General features: G+C 53.6%; 1 protein-coding gene across 1 annotated transcript in view; it reads right to left on the bottom strand.

The window, feature by feature from the left end:
- The window catches only part of PLXDC1 (plexin domain containing 1), a 55,670-nt gene that overhangs the window by 3,771 nt on the left and 33,663 nt on the right, over window positions 1-18,236 (bottom strand). The window contains exons 8-12 of the mRNA XM_047708754.1: window positions 14,090-14,185; window positions 9,189-9,270; window positions 5,852-5,912; window positions 4,731-4,866; window positions 919-954 (exon numbers count right to left, since the gene is read on the bottom strand). Coding sequence (XP_047564710.1) covers window positions 919-954; window positions 4,731-4,866; window positions 5,852-5,912; window positions 9,189-9,270; window positions 14,090-14,185 — 411 coding nt within the window. The remainder of the gene's footprint in view (window positions 1-918; window positions 955-4,730; window positions 4,867-5,851; window positions 5,913-9,188; window positions 9,271-14,089; window positions 14,186-18,236) is intronic.

Genomic DNA, 18,236 nt, shown 5'->3' with positions numbered 1-18,236 from the left:
ACAGGTGAGGTGACACACCCCCTGCTAGCCTTTCCCGACCTGGCAGTCAGCCTGCAGAGACCCTGGTGATCTGATAGGCAGGGTTTGGGCTGAAGAGCACGTGGTGCAGAGTGAGGGGAACGTGGTCCAGTCCCCACTCCTCACTCCCAGCCTACACTCACAATGCACACTCACGCCCACCGCCCACAGAGCAGTCATGGCTTTGTCTCTGTGGGGAGACTGGATCACCATGTTGCATCAGTAGCCTCTCCCCGCTGTGAGAACCCAAGATAACAATGTCACTGCCCCTGGAGTTTGGAAGGCATTTCCAGTCCCCCCATGTGGTGGTTGTCACAAGGGCCCAAGTTGACCCAGGGTCAAGAGCAGGGGAGGTGGGACATGTCATGTCACCAGATAGAGAATATCCTTGTACTTAATCTTGGGAAAAAAGGACCCCAATTTCCGGGGCCCTGTAAAATGTGGGGTGGACAAGTTTTGTGTACCCTTTGCCCATGCAGGCAGGGAATCCAAGGCAACTCGATGTGGGAGAAACTGTGCTCCACCCCTCATTGACGGTGAGGCCCAGGGGGGACAAGAGGGGCGGCCAACGGTGACAGGCCCCACACTGCCATGCCTTCTAGCTCAGCTCTTCCTTCCTCCTCTGGCTCTTTTCAGGGCAGTGAGTAGTCAAGACAGACCTCCAGGAGGTGTCTGGCGGATGAGAAATGTCTAGAGGTAGACACGTTCCTTCAATCTAAGTGGTCCCAGGCCCAGGAGCCCAGTGGGAGGTCTGGGAAGCTCAGGCTGCTGTCACTCTCCTCCCCACCCACCTCGGAGCCAAAGCAAAGAGGCCAGGGGACTGCTGCACCCTCTTGAGGGGCGAGGGGTTTCTAAGAGGCTGTGGGTCTGATGGAGAGTGGCAGAAAGCTCTGTACTCACCCTCTCCTCCTGCATAGGGATTCAGCTTGGTGTCATCTTCGAAGAGAAGGAGAGAAGGCGTCAGATCAGTGCAATCATTATGGTCTTGGTCACTTTAGGTCCAGATGGGATTTTTAGGGAGGTTTAGTCCCACCCCACATTTTTTTTTTTTAAGATTTTATTTATTTATTTGACAGAGATCACAAGGAGGCAGAGAGGCAGGCAGAGAGAGAGGGTGGGAGGAAGCAGGCTCCCTGCTGAGCACAGAGCCCGATTGGGGCTCGATTCCAGGACCCTGGGATCACGACCTGAGCCAAAGGCAGAGGCTTAACCCACTGAGCCACCCAGGAGCCCCCGACCCCACATTTTATGTGGGTTTTTTTAAAAAATTTTTTGAAGAGTTTATTTCTAAGTAATCTCTATACCCAATGTGGGGCTCAAACCCACAACCCTGAGATCAAGAGTCTCACGCTGTACCAATTGAGCCAGCCAGGTGCCCCAATCCTTCATTTTAAAGGCAAAGAAACTAAAGCACAGGGAGGGGAGGTGCCTTGCTTCAAGTCACACAGCAGTGTAATGGTGGAGGTCCACAAACAAACCAACTTTTCCTAGTCCCGTGTTCATTCATTCAAGCAATATTTATTGGATGTTTACTGTGCAGTTGAGCCCTGAGAGTAGGCACTGGGGTTCAACATGGTCTCTGCCCTCAGCGAGTTAACAAGTCGGGGAGAGGGAGTGACAACTAAAACCCAGCGTAATGAAGCTCTGACTGGGGGCCTCACCCAGATAAAGTGTGTCAGGATGAAGAGGCAAGACATGGGTGGGGGAAAAGGATTCTAGACAGAGGAAAAAGCATGAGCAAAGGCCCCGGGTCAGCAAGGATTTGGCCAGTTGGGAATAAAAAGCAGGGCAGTATAGCTGGAGGGTGGAGAGGGTGTGAGTAGGGGGTGGTGAGAGATGAGGCTAGGGGCACGGGAGGCTAGGAGGGGCTGAGGAGGGGCCTGTGTTCCAGGTGCAGATCTGCTTGAAGACCTCTCCCTCCTCACCTGCGCACAACTTGGAGGAAAGATGTCTACACTGCAAGGTGTGTGTCCTGTGGCTTCCTAAATCAGTTCCTATGGTTGACCCTCCCTGTGGTTCTTCCCCACAGGTTGTGGCCACAGCAGCTTTTCTCCCACTCAGCCAAGGCTGGTTCCCAGCTGCCATCTTGCTGGGGGGCATGGAAGGCAAAATGGCTCCCTCATCAGTGGACTGCAGTAGAGTCCCGGGAAGACTCGCACAGTGAGGAAATGCGTGTGGTAGGTATTGAATGAGTGGTCATTTTTCTGAGTCAGTTGTCACTTTTTTTTTTTTTTTAAGATTTAATTTATTTATTTGAATGAGAAAGGGATAGAGAATGAGGGGTGGGGAGGGGCAGAGAGAGAGAGAGAGAGAAAGAAAAGCAGACTCTCTGCTGTGCAGGGAGCCTGTTGTGGGGCTCAATCCCAGGATCCAGACTGGAGATCATGACCTGAGCTGAAGGGTAGATGCTTAACTGACTGGGCCACCCAGGTGTCCCTGAGTTGTCTCCTCTTGCTGCTAGCGGTGTGTTCTGTTCTGCTCAGCTGCCCATCACATGAGCCCTTCTCTTGCACATGCTTATTCAGGGTGAGGGCCTGGCTCTCCTTGGAATGAAATGCACAGGTTTGTGGCCGCTGCTTGCCACCCAGAGGTCATTCTGGTTCTCTTTGGAGGAGCGCTCAATCGCAAAAAAAACCCAACGAAATCCAGCCCCCACACCTCCTACGCACCCAGCCCTCTCTGCTCCTGAGCTTGGCTGGTGCCAGAGGGGTCCCCACACCGACCAGCAGCCCACTCCCACTAACTCCTCTGCTCTCCGGCTCTGCCCTGGCAAGGTGGGTCCCTTTGGCTGTATCCCCTTCGTTCCCATCTCCCTGTACCCGAAGATAGACCATGCAGGACAGACTCTAACTCCTGGACTGGATTACTCACTTCCCGTCTCTTCCTTATTCTTTTTCATTTAATTCATCTGAGAATAAATGCTCTCAAAACCTGCACTGCACCCCACTCCCTGTTAATCCTGGACCATCTTAGAATAATGGGAGCTACCCAATCTGCCTTGATGTTCACCCCTTTGCTATTTTTTCCAGCCCCTCAAATCCACAAAGACCTTTTTTTTTCTTTTTTTTCAGCACTGGAATGCCTGTGTGGCTCAGGTGGTTAAGCATCTGCCTTCTGCTCAGGTCATGATCCCAGGGTCCTGGGAGGGAGTCCCCATCAGGATCCCTGCTCAGCGGGGAGTCGGCTTCTCCCTCTGCCTGCTGCTCCCCCTGCTTGTGTTCTCTATCTGACAAATAAATAAAATCTTTTTATTTTTTAAGGGTTTTTTTTTTTTTTTCCAAGAAAAGCAAGTCGAGGGGCAAGATCTCCGCTTTTGAGCCGAATGAGACCTGACTCCACCTCTTCCTGCCTGTGTGACCCTGGGCAAGTCACTGACCTCCGTAGACCTTAGTGTCTTCTCTGAGAAATGGAGATATAACAGAATTAGCGTGCAGGGTTGTCAGGAGGACCAAGTGAGTGTTGATGCCTGAACAAGGTTAGCTCATGGTCAGGCCCCTCAGAATGTTAGCTCACAGGGTGCCTGGGTGGCTCAGTTGTTAAGTGACTGCCTTCAGCTCAGGTCATGATCCTGGGGTCCAGGGATCAATCCCTGTGTCGGGCTCCCTGCTTGGCGGGGAGTCTGTTTCTCCCTCGGATCCTCACCCTGCTTGTGTTGTTCTCTCTTTCAAATAAATAAATAAAATCTTTAAAAAAAAATGTTAGCTCGCCTATTATTTGCTCCCTCCTCTAGGACTTTCTTCTGGCCAGACCCATGGGTCCATTCTCCAGTTCTTTAGGCTGCAGTGAGAAAGGCAGGGCGGCACCATGGAAAGAACATTCCACCACTTCCTTTGCAGGTAACCCCGAGTAACCAACTTCGCCCCTACGGAGCCCGTTTCCATAGCTACCAAATGGGATGGTGGCTGAATAATGTTTTAAAACATTTGCCTTTTTCTCTTCTCCTTTCCTCTGTTGCATTTGCCCCTTTCAAGCAGGTACATGGCTCCATGGAGGCGGGACAAGCCCATGTCTTTCTGAGCCTGAGGGCAATAGGCTAACACCTAGCAGTGATGTATTAAAGAAGGATGAGAGAGGAAAATCCGGGAAGGGCCTGCACCGGGCTTCCCCTGATGCTATGTGGTACCTCTGGGTGGACAGACCTCTGGCAGCTTCAAGAACCCAGGCCTTGGGATGGCAGAAGTCCCTGAGGGGGGTGTGTGGGGGGGGGCAGCTAGACCTTGGAGAGGTAGGGATGGAGCATCAGCATTCCTCCTGAACATAGCTGCCCCACTCCGACCCTCTGTCCACACCAGGTCCCAGGGCCAGGAAGCCGGGCTGAGGGGCACCCCTCCTGCTGAGCACAGTTGGAGGAAAATCAGGCAGTCTTTCACTCACGTCTGAGTGTGTGGACTGAGTGTGTGGACAGCTACAAGGCTGCTAAGACCTCCCGGGTTCTGTGAGGACAGCTATTAAGATGACCTGAGGCGGATCATATGACATTCCGGCCCTGGGCTGGGACGTCTGTCTTCCCCTCGCCACAGCGAATCCATCCCACCGTCCCGATGTGGGCCAGTGCCTGGCTCTGCCTCTCCCCAGGGGCCCTCCTCCGTGAAAGTTGGGCCATTCCTCTTCCCTGAGACAATCCCTGTCAGGGATGGTTGCAGGGGCCCCAGGCCTTTCCCTCCCCGGGGCTTCTTCCCCCAGCCGCTCCCCACTCCTGGCTCAGGCCTTACCTTCTGTGGTGAGGCTGTCGATGAAGAGCGAGGAGGAAGTGGTGGTGAGGTCTCTGTCAAAGGGACTGAAGGAGCTGTTGGGGGAGGCCGAGTAGTGACCTTCGTCCCGGAAGTCCTCACACGTCCTGCCCTCTGCCTGCAGGACAGACCCCGCACCGCTCTGCACAGAAGCCTCACTGCCCGCCGTGCAGAAAAGAGCCCTTACTTGGGAGGATGGCGGGGGGGACCCCTCATCCCTCAGCGGCCAGAAACCTTCAGATGCCGGTGCACGGCTCAAGGGTAAGCTGGGCCCTGAGGGCACTTACACCTTCCACTTTATCCTGAAAGTGCCTGATCTATCTTACAAGGCAATTTAGCTGACTGCGGCTTCCAATCCTTCCTCGAGGAAGGAGCGGAGATGCCAATCTTACACAAATAAAGCAAATCCGTACGTTCACCACAGCCAGCGCCCCAAGTGGGCTGCTGGACAAGATTTGTTTTCAGGTCATAGAAGGCTCCTCTGGCCTTACTAATAACAGAGGAGGTGGTGAGCGCACAGCCTGGGGCCTGGGGCCTTGGCACTTCTGTATCCCACCCGTTGCGCTGGGCAGGTCAAGTCATGAATTCTCTCTGTGCCTCAGTTTTCCGCTCTGAGCAGGTGGGGGGGACCAGCCCCCCGGCTCCTGCGCCTGTTCTGATGAAATCAGAGCAGGTGCGGGCAGTGTGCTGTGGAGGGCTCACATGGCAAGAAGGGATGGAGAGGACGAGGGAGAGGAAAAGGACACCCAGATGAATGGATCTGTCTGGGTCAGGATAAGGTTTAAGAATAGGACGCTTTCCACCCAGAATCAAAGTGTAGAGCATTCTGGAAAACTCCAGCAGCGAGAAGGAACCTGTATGGGATTCTAAAGGGGAGGTGCCCGGAACCATCCTCTTCCCTCCCAGAAAAGCCTGCCTCCAGAGAGCCCTTGAAAATCTCCCAAGTCTGGCCTCACTGGCTCAGGGCAGTCTGAGAGGCAAGGCCCGGATGGAGGGGAGAATTCCGCCAAAAGTCAAAGACACCTTGTGGAGAGCTCCTGGGGGACAGGCCTGCCAGGGCAGCCCTACCGTTTCCCACAAACTGGCTTGCTGAAGCTTCTCACCTCCTGGGCACAGCCGTAGGCCAGCCACTCCTGGCGGTAGCGGTCAAAACCACTGGAGCATCTGCAAGGGGACCAAAAGGTAAGAGGTGTGAAGGACTGACAGAGAAGCCCTCCCCTTCTTTCCCCCAGTCAGTAATAGCTCTCTGACGATAGTGAGGAGGGGGCCGACCTCCCAGGGCTGCGGTGATCAAGACCACGGGGCCGGTGCCCTCCTCAGCACCAGGCAGCTAGGGGATCAGCAGTCAGACCCCTCTTCCCCAATTACGCCAAAGGAAGGGAAGGTGTCTGTGTCATCTCTATCCTCCTTCGGACCCAGCTCCCCAGGACTAAGGCCACATCTACCCAGATGTGTGTGTATAGGGCGTTAGATGGACTGCATGACCTCAAATAAACTTTAAAATTCTCTTGGCTCTAGGCTGCTATGAAATTGCTGAGCACCAGGGAAATCACACAAATGTCTTCTTGGGACATAGATATTCATAGATAGTCCTCCTCCTTCTTTGCGGAGGGGCCTGAACTTGACAAGGAGAGTCTGGGCTGACGGTGGACGTCAACAGAGTCAGTCAATACCTCCTGTGTGATCATTAAAGGGCAAGAAGGAGGGTCTTGCCAGAGGCTAGGAGAAATTTAAAAAACTGGCTGGTCAGTGTCCCAGGAAAGGACGCTGTGCAGCTCCGCTGGGCTGGGAGAGGCCAATGCATCCCTAGGGAAGGGGTGGGGGTACGAGGATGAACCAGAGAATGTTAATGTTCTCCGTGGCATCAGGCTCCCATTTCCATTCTTCACTCTGGTGCCAGGGGAAGCCAGCGAGCCCTGCTCTAGCTCTGGGACATCTGCATGGGAAGAAGCATCCCATGAGCCACCAGTGCTGAGAGAGGATTTGTGGTTAGTTAACTTTCTTCCCTAGCATCCGCCCACCCCTCTGCCAAAGACCTGGTGAGGCAGAAGGTTACCGAGCACTGAGCTGCTTCTCCTGCAGCAGGGGGAGTGGGGATGGCTTAGTGCCACTGAGTCCACTACTTTGGGGCATGGAGGATTGTGTTAGGGGCTGGGAGCTAAAGTTCCTTTTGAAGCCAAACTAAAGGATTCTTTCAAGGGCTGAGCCTTTGATAATAGGTCTAAGAGCTTCACATTCTAAGCCCTGAGCCAACCAACCCAGATGCAGAGAAGGGCCTGAGATATGGCCACTATTGAGTGCCTCCTGAATGCCAAAGGCCACCCCAGCCATGTGCTATTCCTGTCCTGTTTCAGGGGACCCTCACAGTGACCCTGAAAAGCAGGGATTATGGCCCCTCATTCCCTGGGCCAAATCCTGGAGTTAAGGTCACCTCTTAAGGGGGTGGGTTGGGGGTGATGGTTGGGGGTGATGTGGGATGAAAGGAAGACACCAGCCATGGTAAGTGAAATTGTTTAAATCAGATCCAGCCCCAGCGCAAGGAGGGGAAGCTCTGGGAGTCTTCGGAAGGCAGAGTGGGTGGGGAGGAAGGGGAAGCTGAGAACCCACAGGGTGATTGCAAGCAGCTGTGGTGGGGGAGAGTCCCTGGTGGCCGGGTCCTCGGCACCAGCCCTGACTCCTGGCTCTTTGGGGACCCGGGGTCAGCTCTCAGTGGATGCCAAGACTCCAGATGGCTGGCAAAGAGGACCCCATGCTCGGGTGAGCCCAGGCCCACAGGCATTGGGGGACAAGACTTCGGACCCACATCAGCCTTGCCTTTTCACTGCTGGAGCTTCTCCATCCCAGAGCTGACATGACCACAGCAAAGGCCATGTCTGCACTTAAGGCCTTGGCCTCCGCCAACCTGACCAACCCTCATTAAACGGTCACGGTTTCTGGGTTTGGGCGTATGTGTTAAATGGGGATGTGTCCATGCGAGGCTTTTGCTTTCATCTGACCCATTTTGAAGTTCTCATGGCTCAGCTCTGGTTGGACGCTGAGTCATGCAGTGGCCGGCCAGTCCCAGGATTCCAGGGCTCATTTGAGGTCATCCGGTCTATCTCTCCACGCTGAGACAGTGGCTCGCAAACTTGAGAGGTCCAGAGGGGGACCACGCTGTAAAGCCACACACCAGGAGGGACCAAGCTGGGGTCTGCCCTAGGTATCCTCTCTGAGGCTCCATGCCCTTCGTGCATGGGGTCCTGGACACTTTGCAAAAATGCTCTTTGGTAGTTGAGAAATTAAAATGATGGCATGTTCCTCACCCACTTTTCCCCGGGCCCACATCACCACAGAGCCCATTTTATGGGGAAAATAAATTGAGGCCCCAAGAGAGTGAGTAAGAGTACAGCTGATGGGAAGAAAAACACCCTGGAGCCCCTCTCCTCCTGGCCTGGGCTATGCCTTGTGCTGGGCAGGCCGCCTGCGAGGGCGGCAGCTTCTATTTCTGCACCAGGATGTTTGAAAGGAGCAAAGGAAATGCTGACAGGTGCCCCACAGCTGCGTGGAACGCAGAGACTCTGTAATTTGCAATTTTCAAGACTGCCTCGGAGGCTCTCGGAGTTCACAGGGCTTCCCACTCTCATGAGAGCCTCAGTCCCCAGAGACATTTTTCCCCCTTCCTGCTATTTATTTATCTTGGACAGGAGAACAGGGCTCGGATTCTGAGTCTAATCTGTGAGGAAATGATTTCAGAACAAGGAGTGGAAGATGAGTTGGATTTAAGAACTTTATCCCTGAATCCAAATCTCATCCGGAATTTTCCCTATTTCCAAAACCAAGCAAACACAGCTTTGTAGCTTGCCCTAACCTTCCACAGATGCCTGCAATTTCCATAGCCCCGATTTTCAGGAAACTCCCTTGCAGCCTGACAAAGATCTTCAGGAGGGGTTTTGGGGTCAGGGGGATCCCATACAACAGCAATGGGACGTTGGAGCCGGGAGGTCCCACACTTGTTTGCAGATGAGGCACCGTGTTGAAATTCAGGCTCCTGGGCATCCCTCCCAGACACTGATCCTGTGGGGCCTGGGGCAGGGCCCAGGAATCTGCATATTTAACCAGAGCCCTAGCTGAGTTTGGGATCCTCACAGCTGTGGATCATTCTCGAGAAGCCCTGCCCTAGGATGAGCCAACTCTTCCGGGGTGTGAGGAGGAGTTGCAGTTGGTGGGATCCCTGGACGGTCTTCTGGAAACCTAGCGTCACCATAGGGACCCAGCTACACGGTCACCTTGATTGGTCCCAGGCCTTAGGGAGAGACTCACTTCTGTGACATTCTCGTCCCAGGGGGCACAGTGGACTGGCTAGAGATACTCTCATGGTGGCAGTGAGGTGGGGAGTGGGGGCCAGGCCACCCTCCGCTCCTCCTCCACAGTCCACCCGTGGGCCTCAGCCTGGGCACAAACCTCTGGAGGACATGGCACCAGCTGCAGTTGAAGGTCAGGTCCGAGGACACGCAGGCGTCACAGCTCTGATGCTGCAGGCAGGCTGCAAGAGAGAAGGTGACTGTCCCCCAGCCGCAGACCCTCCATGGACCTCCACGGACCTCCAAAAGGCACAACTCTCCTCAGTGCCAGGCCTTTACAGAGCTACGGAGTCTCTGACTAGCAGGGACCCTGGAAGTCATTAATGTCACCCTCCCTCGCATCCAGCCCCAATTCTTCTGTTTCTCCCTCCTCCCCTTTCTTCCTTCCTCCTTCCGTTCCCGGGGGCTGGGCCCCGAGCTGGGACTGGGGTTTGCACGGTAAATCCTGGTGCCTGCCTTCTTGGGCCTTATAGTCCTCTGGGTGGACAGACACTAAATAGATCATCAAACAAACATAACTATGTCATTATCATCATGATGAGGCTCGGGAAGGAAAATTGCAGGGGCCTGGAAGCGTGGACAAAGGGATCTCACCTAGCCTGGGAAGTTACACTGCTGGGCTGTTGCCCAAAATTACAGGCTGGAAAAGGATTCTTTGTCTTAACTGAGATCTGTTTGACACAGAACACTTGTATATGTTCAAGACGTAGAGCATGTTGACTTGACACCTTCATATTGCACTATGATTGCCGTTGTAGGGTTAACTATGAATGCCACTAAGTCACATGGTTGTTATGTCCTCTCCTGGCAGGAACAAGAACTAGTCTTCCAACAAGTTTAATGTTTTTTTTTTAATTCATTAATTTATTTATTAGAGAGAGAGAGCACGAGCAGGGCAGAGAGGGGAGAAGAAGGCTCTCTGCTGAGCAAGGAGCCCCATGCGGGACTCGATTCCAGGACCCCAAGACCACAAAGCAAGCCAAAGTCAGATGCCTAACCCACTGAGCTACCCAGGCACCCTGAATTTAATGTTTAGAATACACTTCTGTTGGCTATAATCACAGAAAAGGATGTTTATGATGTTCTGGTTTGCCCCCCAGCCAGTGTTAGCTGGGAGCATGCCTTCCGTCCATATGGAGCACCTGGGGCCAGAATCATCCCCTGGCCTGTCTCCACCTCCTCACTCACCTCAGGGGAGCCTGAGCACTGCGTTTGTGGGGGGTGAACCAGGCATTCCCGATTCCATCCTTTTCTTCTCCCTCCCCACTTGGAAGTGAGCTACCCCTGGGGCTGTGTGGGTCTCTCTGCTCACTCGGGTTATGTCTCACGTGGGGAGTTACTGAACCTCACTGTGTCTCAGTTTCTCCTGTGGAAAAGAGGGATCCTGGTGGTCTCTGCTGGGCAGACGTGCAGTGAGGATGAAATGTGGCGACCCGGGGAGAGGGTCTGTACGTGGGCTGGCCCTGAGGTGAGTCCTGTGAATGCTGCCCGTGGGTGACTGTGAGCTTACTCGTGCCCCTCAGCGTACCTACCAGGGATTCGTCCACTCATTCATTCATGCTCACGTTCATTCTTCTTTGCTCTTTAGAGATTTGTTTGAGAGAGAGAGAGAGGGAGCGTGCACACGTGAGCAGGGGAGGGAGAGAGAGAATCCCCAAGCAGGCTCCCTGCTGAGTGCAGAGCCCGATGTGGGGCTCGATCCCAGGACCCCAAGATCATCACCTGAGCTGAAACCAAGAGTGGGACGCCTAACCGACTGTGCGCTCTGATGCAACGGGTATGTATTGAGCACCTGCCACAGGTAGGCACGGTCCCAACTGTGGAAGCTGCAGTGACGAACAGGGATAGACAGACAGACGCACTTCTGGCACAGAGCCTGCCACTAAGCGCAGGAGATGCCCAACAATACCCAGACAACAAAGTCTGCACTAGGGTTTCTAGCAGCAGGCTGGGAAAACAAGGGGCTCAGAACAGGGAGGCGGGGTGACAGTGCGGGGGTTGTCCTATTCGGGGAGGTTGGCGAAGGCCTCTGAGGAGAGGTCGTTTGGGCAGAGATTGAGAGCAGGGAGGAAGCAAGCCTGGAGGCTCTCCTGGAGGAGGAGTTGAAGCAGAAAAGCCCCTGAGCACAGAGGCCGGGGAGGAGCATATTCCAGCGGTGTTCCCAGCGGCCGCCAGAACACTAACGGGCTGCATGGAGTGGACAAGCTGAGGGTGATGGGAATGAGGGGGAGGGACAGCTGGGGGCTGGCCTGGGGCAGGGCAGAGCCGGAGAGCAGAGGAGTTAGTGGGAGCAGGCTGCTGGACAGTGCGGGGACCCCTGTGGCACCAGCCAAGCCCAGGAGCAGAGAGGGCCGGGGCGCAGGAGGTGTTGGGGCTGAATTTTAAGCGTTGTTCGCTTGCAATTGAGCACTCCTCCAAAGAGAACCAGAATGACCTCTGGGTGGCAAGCAGCTGCCACAGACCTGTGCATTTCATTCCAAGGAGAGCCAGGCTCTCACCCTGAATAAGCGTGTGCAAGAGAAGGGCTCATGTGATGGGCAGCTGAACAGAACAGAACACACCGCTAGCAGCAAGAGGGTACAACTGACTCAGAAAAATGACCACTCGTTCAACACTTACCACACACATTTCCTCACTCTGTGAGTCTTCCCGGGACTCTACTGCAGTCCATTAATGAGGGAGCCACTTTGCCTGCCATGCCCCCAACCCCAGCAAGATGGCGGCTGGGAACCAGCCATGGCTGAGTGGGAGAAAAGCTGCTGTGGCCACAGTGTGTCACTTTCAGTCACTGTGAGAGGGACTGGCTGTAGATGGCACTGTGTCCTTTCAATAGAATGGAGCTCTCCAGCTGTTTTGTCCCCTGCTATACCCAGAGGGCCCAGAACAGCTCCCTATCACGGATGGACGGTAGGCAGTTAACCAATGTTTGTGGAATCGATGCCTGCGTGATTTTGTTATCCCCATTTTACAGGTGAAGGAACTGAGGCTTAGAGAGAGTCACAGAGCTAGGAGTGGTGGTCTGGGCTTGAACTGAGGTCTGAGGGAGCCAAAAGCCTGAGCTCTTAGCCTGGAGGTCCCACAGGGGGCTTCCCTGCCCCAGCTCCCACCCTCTGCCCATGCCACCCTCTTATGGTGTCTTCTGGAAGAGGGACCAGGAGGAACTGGCCACAGAGTACAATGGCTTGGAGACAGCCCATCCACACCTCTGGACAAATCTTGGGTAAGTAAACCGCCCCCCCCCACCTGCCACCCAAAGGTAAGAGAGAAATCCTTCCAGATTGGGGGTGGGGGTGCAGAGTTTTCTTGGGACCAAGTTAACCAGCTTCCAGAGGCTCCAAGCAATTGCTCCAGGCAAACTGGCCATGAGAAAAAGGCCTGGGAGCCTCCGTGGGGTAGGTGTACAACCCACTGACCTTTATTTCTGATCTGCATTTCAGATGTCCTGCGAGCTATTAAATGCTCACGAATTCACTGGAGGGGTAGAAATGGCTGAAATGTACAGTGTCCCAGAAACGATTCTCAGGATGCTTCACTTCTGCCCAGGCAGTTACCTGCCCTTGGATGTCCTTGCTCCCAAGTGCAGTTGATTCAAGTCCTGAGCCTGGAGGTTTGCCCTCAGCAGTCCTTGAGGAGCCCCTGCTTCTCAGGCCCCAGGTCTCTCCTACCTAAGACAGATGGCAGCTGCAGTGGGGGTGGGGCTGTGACCTTCAAGGGGTTCGTGTCCTGTGACCCATGGTGTCTGTGTCCTTCCTCTTTCCCAGGGGGAGACACCTGCTGAGCCCCGCTGAGACAGGCCTAGTGTTCAAGAACTTTCCTCCTCCCCTTCTTCTTTCTCCACTCCCCCACCCCCGGCTTCCAGAACCTCCAGGGAAGAGGAAGTGAGGGGAGGCAAGGCAAGAAACACCCCAGAAGGCAGGAAGAAGGCCATGGACTCAGAGGGAAGCTGGTAGGTACTGTGAGACAGGAGAGGAAATTCAAACTCTCTTTCAAAAATGCAAGAACAGGGATGCCTGGCTGGCTTAGTCCAGAGGGCATGAGCCTCTTGATCTCAGGGTCATGAGGTCCCACACTGGTTGTAGAAATTAAATAAACAAATAAACTTTAAAAAATAAGAAGAAAGTAAAACTGCGGGCTGCGAGAACAAGAGTGCTGTCCTCCTTTCCCTCGCTCTCCCCAGCTACCCGGACCATATCCCAAAGGGCACCTGACCCCGATCCTGTGGGGTCCACAGCAACAGCTGGGGCCTTGTTCATGGATCTCAGCTATAGGTGAGTGGGGCACCGGGGAGGGCTGGAGCCGTGGTTCTTGGAGGACTGCTGGCTAAATTGCTTTATTGCCTCCAGCCTATGAACTCTGGCATTACTGCTCCTCTAAGGAACATTCGACAAGAAATGTAAGGGCCCATGGGTGCTTGGGAGGCTCAGTCTGCCTTCGGCTCAGGTCACGATCCCGGGATCGAGCCCTGGCATCTTGGGCTCCCTGCTCAGAGGGGAGTCTGCTTTTCCCTCTTCCCTCTGCCCTTCTCCCCTACTTGTGTGCACTCTCTCTCTTTCTCAAATAAATAAATAAAATCTTAAAAAAAAAAAAAAAAGAAAGAAAGAAAGAAATGTAAGGATTGATTCACTCGGTTCCTGGATTACCTTTCCTGGGGGCTCAGTCTAAAAATCCTCAAGGATACACCTTTCCTGGTTTTAATTGTATGTTAATCACCACAGGTATCCTGTATCAAGTACAACCACGCCCGGGATGCCAGCTAGTTTCAGCGCTGGCATTAATGTCCTCAACTCTACCTGCCATGCTTCTGACCCTGACCTTAGCTCTGGGAGGGAAGTGGTGTGAGGCACATGTGACAAATGAGAAAGGGCAGCCCGGAGAAATGAGGTGGCCGTACCCACACAAGGGTCAGTGGTGGGCCTGGGAATTGAACCCAGATTGTTTGGCTCTGAAGCTCTTTCCAGGACAGTGGAATGCCCTCCCTTGGCGGGGACAACCCCTACTCACTTGGCATTGGGGTGAACTCCACAGCTGATGTGCTGGTGACCTTGCTGGGGTCCAGCTCCACCCGATGGTATTCGAAGATGGTCCTTCGCCGAGATTCTGAAACAGAGGCAGAGCCCGTCACTGGGAGCATCACATGCCCAGAGGACTTTGAAGTTTGTACCCAGAGCCTGACAGGTGGGCAAGAGACTCAAGTGAGTGGATTGGGGGGGGTCAGGATGCAGCCCCTAGGGGCAGGAGGTAAATTCCTCAACCTCGGACAATGATCTCGAAGCTACAGGGAGACAGGAGGACAGGAGTTAACCCTGCAAGGAGAGCTTTGAATTGTTGACAGGTTAAACTACCCAACACAGAAGACTGGCTGCTCCTGAGGTCAAGACCTAGGAGCTCCCCTGCTTCTGCACAGCTCTGTGCCTTCACAACTGCTGTTCCCTTGACCCATACTGTCCTTCCACGCCTTCTCCCCTCCTCTAGCTCACCCTTCCAGATCCAGCTCGGGACTAATTCCTCTGAGCAGGTCCCAGGTCCCTCCTCTTCTCTACCCAGGCCAGGCACCCTGCTCCCCCTGCACACCCCATGTATGTGGTCACCGGGGTCTATTTGGGGGGCGGGGCCGTTAGACAGTGAGCATCGGGTCCTGAACCTGACCCACAGAGAGCACTCTGCAAATGTCTGCAGACGCACAGGATGAACTTGGGAAACCTCTCCCATCCGGAATGGAAGCCAGAGTGAGGTTCAGGGCCTGGGGCTGGGCTTATATTATGTCTCAGTCCCTGCAAGGCATCGGTTTCAAGAAACCTGAGTTTTGATTCAAGTTCCGCTCCCGATTGAGCCTCAGTTTCTTATTTGTGATGTGGAAAGGCAGAAACACCTGCTACAACACATTTGGGAGGAAAAACGTACAATTGTAGAGGAAAGACTTCTCCTAAAATGACAATAGATGCTCTGATACTTTCCACCACATCTCCACACCCACCCAAGAACCACAACATGGGGTTGGTTTCCTTCAGCTCTGAAAGGCCATCAGCCAGCCGCAGAGCTTTGTGAATGAATTTCCCTACAAGGGGAAGGAGCTTTGTTGTGCTCGGCCTGTTCAGCACCCCTTCTTCTTTATGGAAACAGCACTCCCTTTGAGGGAACTACCCCTAGTCCATTCCTACATGTGCTTGGCCCTGGAGCTACTACCATCTTCCCCCATGACTCCGCCTCCCTGGCTGCACAGTGATTGGTCCAGGGCTGGGCATGTGATGCAAGCTGGATCAATCAGAGACCTTCCCTGGGACTTTTCAACTGTAACCAAAAGGCCCTTTGCTTTCTGGTAACGAAGCTCAGAAAATGCAAGCTCCAAGTCCATGAAGGGCCACAGGTCCAATCTCACGCACAGACTCATAGCAGTACATAATCGTGGCTATCCAGCCTCTGGTGCCCCCAGGACCTGCCCTGGTCCCTGTCTTCCTGGCTCTCAGTTCTTCCTTTGGTTCTTTGGGCTGCTTCATATCCCCTCTTCCACTTAAGATAGTTTGAGCTGGGCTTTTGTTTCTGGAAGCCAAGAGCAGGCGGGGATGTAACTTTCCTTTCTCAGATGAAGGTGGTTTGGAGGAACCTTCCCCAAGGTGGCAGGAGAACTCATCAGGCCCAGCTGTGAAAGGAAGGGGGTCGTGTGTTGGGTGCCCCCTCCTCAGTCCTCCTCCTGCATGAAGAATCTGCTCAAAAGAACATCTCATCTTGGTTTCTATCATGGATTTATCTCCGATCTTGGAATCAATGCCTCCTACTTAACCACGGGTTGAACCCCAGTGGGTCTGGTGCTTCTCTTCCCACCACACCACACTGCTGTGCGGCAGAGCAATGATGGGCACGTTGGCCCCAGGAACATTCCCAACCTCGGAATGTCCTGGAAACGTCGCCCTATGCAATGAATGAGTCCTGACTGGTGGCGTTTGCTGATTTTTGTGGTACACATGCCCCATGCGGATTTCAAGCTACCAATTTGGAGTCACTGAACACAGCATCAGAAAGAGATGTGGTCACTCTGCTCTCGTGATTCTATACAAGGGTGCCCGCCACACCATAGCTCCTGGTTTCTCTGCAGTTGTCCTCCACATTCGAGGCTTCGCTTTTGCAGCCTGAGACCCCACCCCCACTCCATCAGCCATGCCACTCACCTCCCACCTCCTCACCAACGGAGGTGAGTACAGTACAGTAAGATATTTTGAGAGAGGGACGCCTGGGTGGCTCAGTTGGTTAAGCAGCTGCCTTCGGCTCAGGTCATGATCCCAGTGTCCTGGGATCGAGTCCTATATCGGGCTCCTTGCTGGGCAGGGAACCTGCTTCTCCCTCTGTCTCTGCCTGCCTCTCTGCCTACTTGTGATCTCTCTCTCTCTCTCTGACAAATAAATAAATAAAATCTTAAAAAAAAAAGATATTTTGAGAGACCACATTCACTTTCACTTGACTTTTATAACATGACATTGCTATCATTGCTCTGTGTTATTACTAGTTAGTGTTGTAAATCTCTTGCTGTGCCTAGTTTATAAATTAAGCTTTACCATAGGTATGTAGGTATAGGAAGAAACACAGTATCCACAAGCTTCAGTGCTGCTCATGGTTTCAGGTAGCCACTGGGGATCATGGAACGAGTGCCCGCAGATAAGGGGGGGACCACTGTATTTGTGCTTCTAAAAGGGCAGAAAGGAAACATTTACAGTGTTTCAGTAAAAATAAATACTTAAGCCAACATCCCAAAGATGGAGGAACTGTGTCCTTATTTTTTTCCTAAGCAACCCTAAGTCTGAAAGGGAAGGGGCCAAGAGGAAATCCTCATAGCCCTCAGGTACACAGTCACTACCCCATGTCTACAGGGTTACCAAGGTCCTAGGGAGGAGAGACTCTTCCATCAAAAGCTGAGGGATGAGGTTCGCAGAGCCCTGTACACACACACACGCACGCACGCACGCACACATTTTTTTTGGTACAAGAAAGGGCTGTTGCCAAGCAGGAGTGGGGTCTGGAAGAGATTGGGGTGAGGAAGGTCAGCTTTCTGTCATTTTTTGCTCAGTTTTTAATCTTTAATCTTTCATCAGGGCCTGTATGCGCTGCAGGGCCCTCCCCAAGTAGCACCAATTGCACTGGGAAGGTGGCCTGGGATAGGAGTGAGCCTAGGGGACGTGGGACATCTAGGTGGAGGACACCCAGGCAGCCTTCCACGGCTCTGTCCCACACACCACCCCCAAGGGCTATCTCTCCTTCTGAAAAATCACCCCTTTGAGCATTAAAATGTAAGGGGAAGAAAACAAAGGGAAATTCCAGGTCTTCCAAGGGGTGTGAGACCATGGGATCTATAATCTATGGAAACCTTTCTTCCTTTATCTGCTTCCTCTTGCAAGACTCAACTCAAAGGACACGTCCTCCATGAAGGCTTCCCCACCCTCCCCAGCACCGTCAGTGGCCCCTCCTCTGAGCTTCACAGCTTCCTGCACGATGTCCAGGATCCCCTGTTACACCTTCCATCAGTATTGACTTTGATCAACACCTGCCCACCAGGCTGAGCTCTACCACTCCCACCCCCCGGCCCCTAGCATCAGCCCCTGCACATAACAGGGCCTCAAAAGAAATGACTGTGAATGAATGAGTGGATTATAGATAGTCACCCAAACCTCAGCAACGTATTTATAACTTCAGTCCACAGCCTAAAGGAAGAACGCCCTTCCTCCCCAGCCCACCAGACTATGGCCTTTCTCGAAAGGGGAGCCCCCAATGGGCACTGTAGTCAGACATGCCCCTTCTGACCTTAGAGCTCAAAGGAGGGGAGAGCTGGCTTTCCGGATTTCCCACCTGCAAGGATGTAGAGGAGAGCTTGCCCCCAGGGTGGGAAGGAAGGAGAAATGGAAAGAACAAGCGAAGTCAGGTTGGGCATGAATGAGGGCATGAACTTGTCAAGGAGGCCGATTTCAAGGATAGAGACACACAAGCAGCAGCCAGGGAAGGCAAGGTTCCCAGCAAACCTCCTGCCAGAATCTAGGGATTGGTCCCCCCACCACCTGGGCCGGGGAACCAGAATTAGGGGTGTGCTCCAAGGGAGGATGCAGTCAGACGGGGTCAGATGTGCTCCAAAGCCTGTCATTGCCCTACCGCAGGGCAGGGAAGAGGA

The sequence above is a fragment of the Lutra lutra genome, chromosome 16 (assembly GCF_902655055.1).
Source record: "Lutra lutra chromosome 16, mLutLut1.2, whole genome shotgun sequence".
In the NCBI taxonomy this organism is placed as follows: domain Eukaryota; kingdom Metazoa; phylum Chordata; class Mammalia; order Carnivora; family Mustelidae; genus Lutra; species Lutra lutra.
This window is presented reverse-complemented; position numbering and strand designations above follow the sequence as displayed.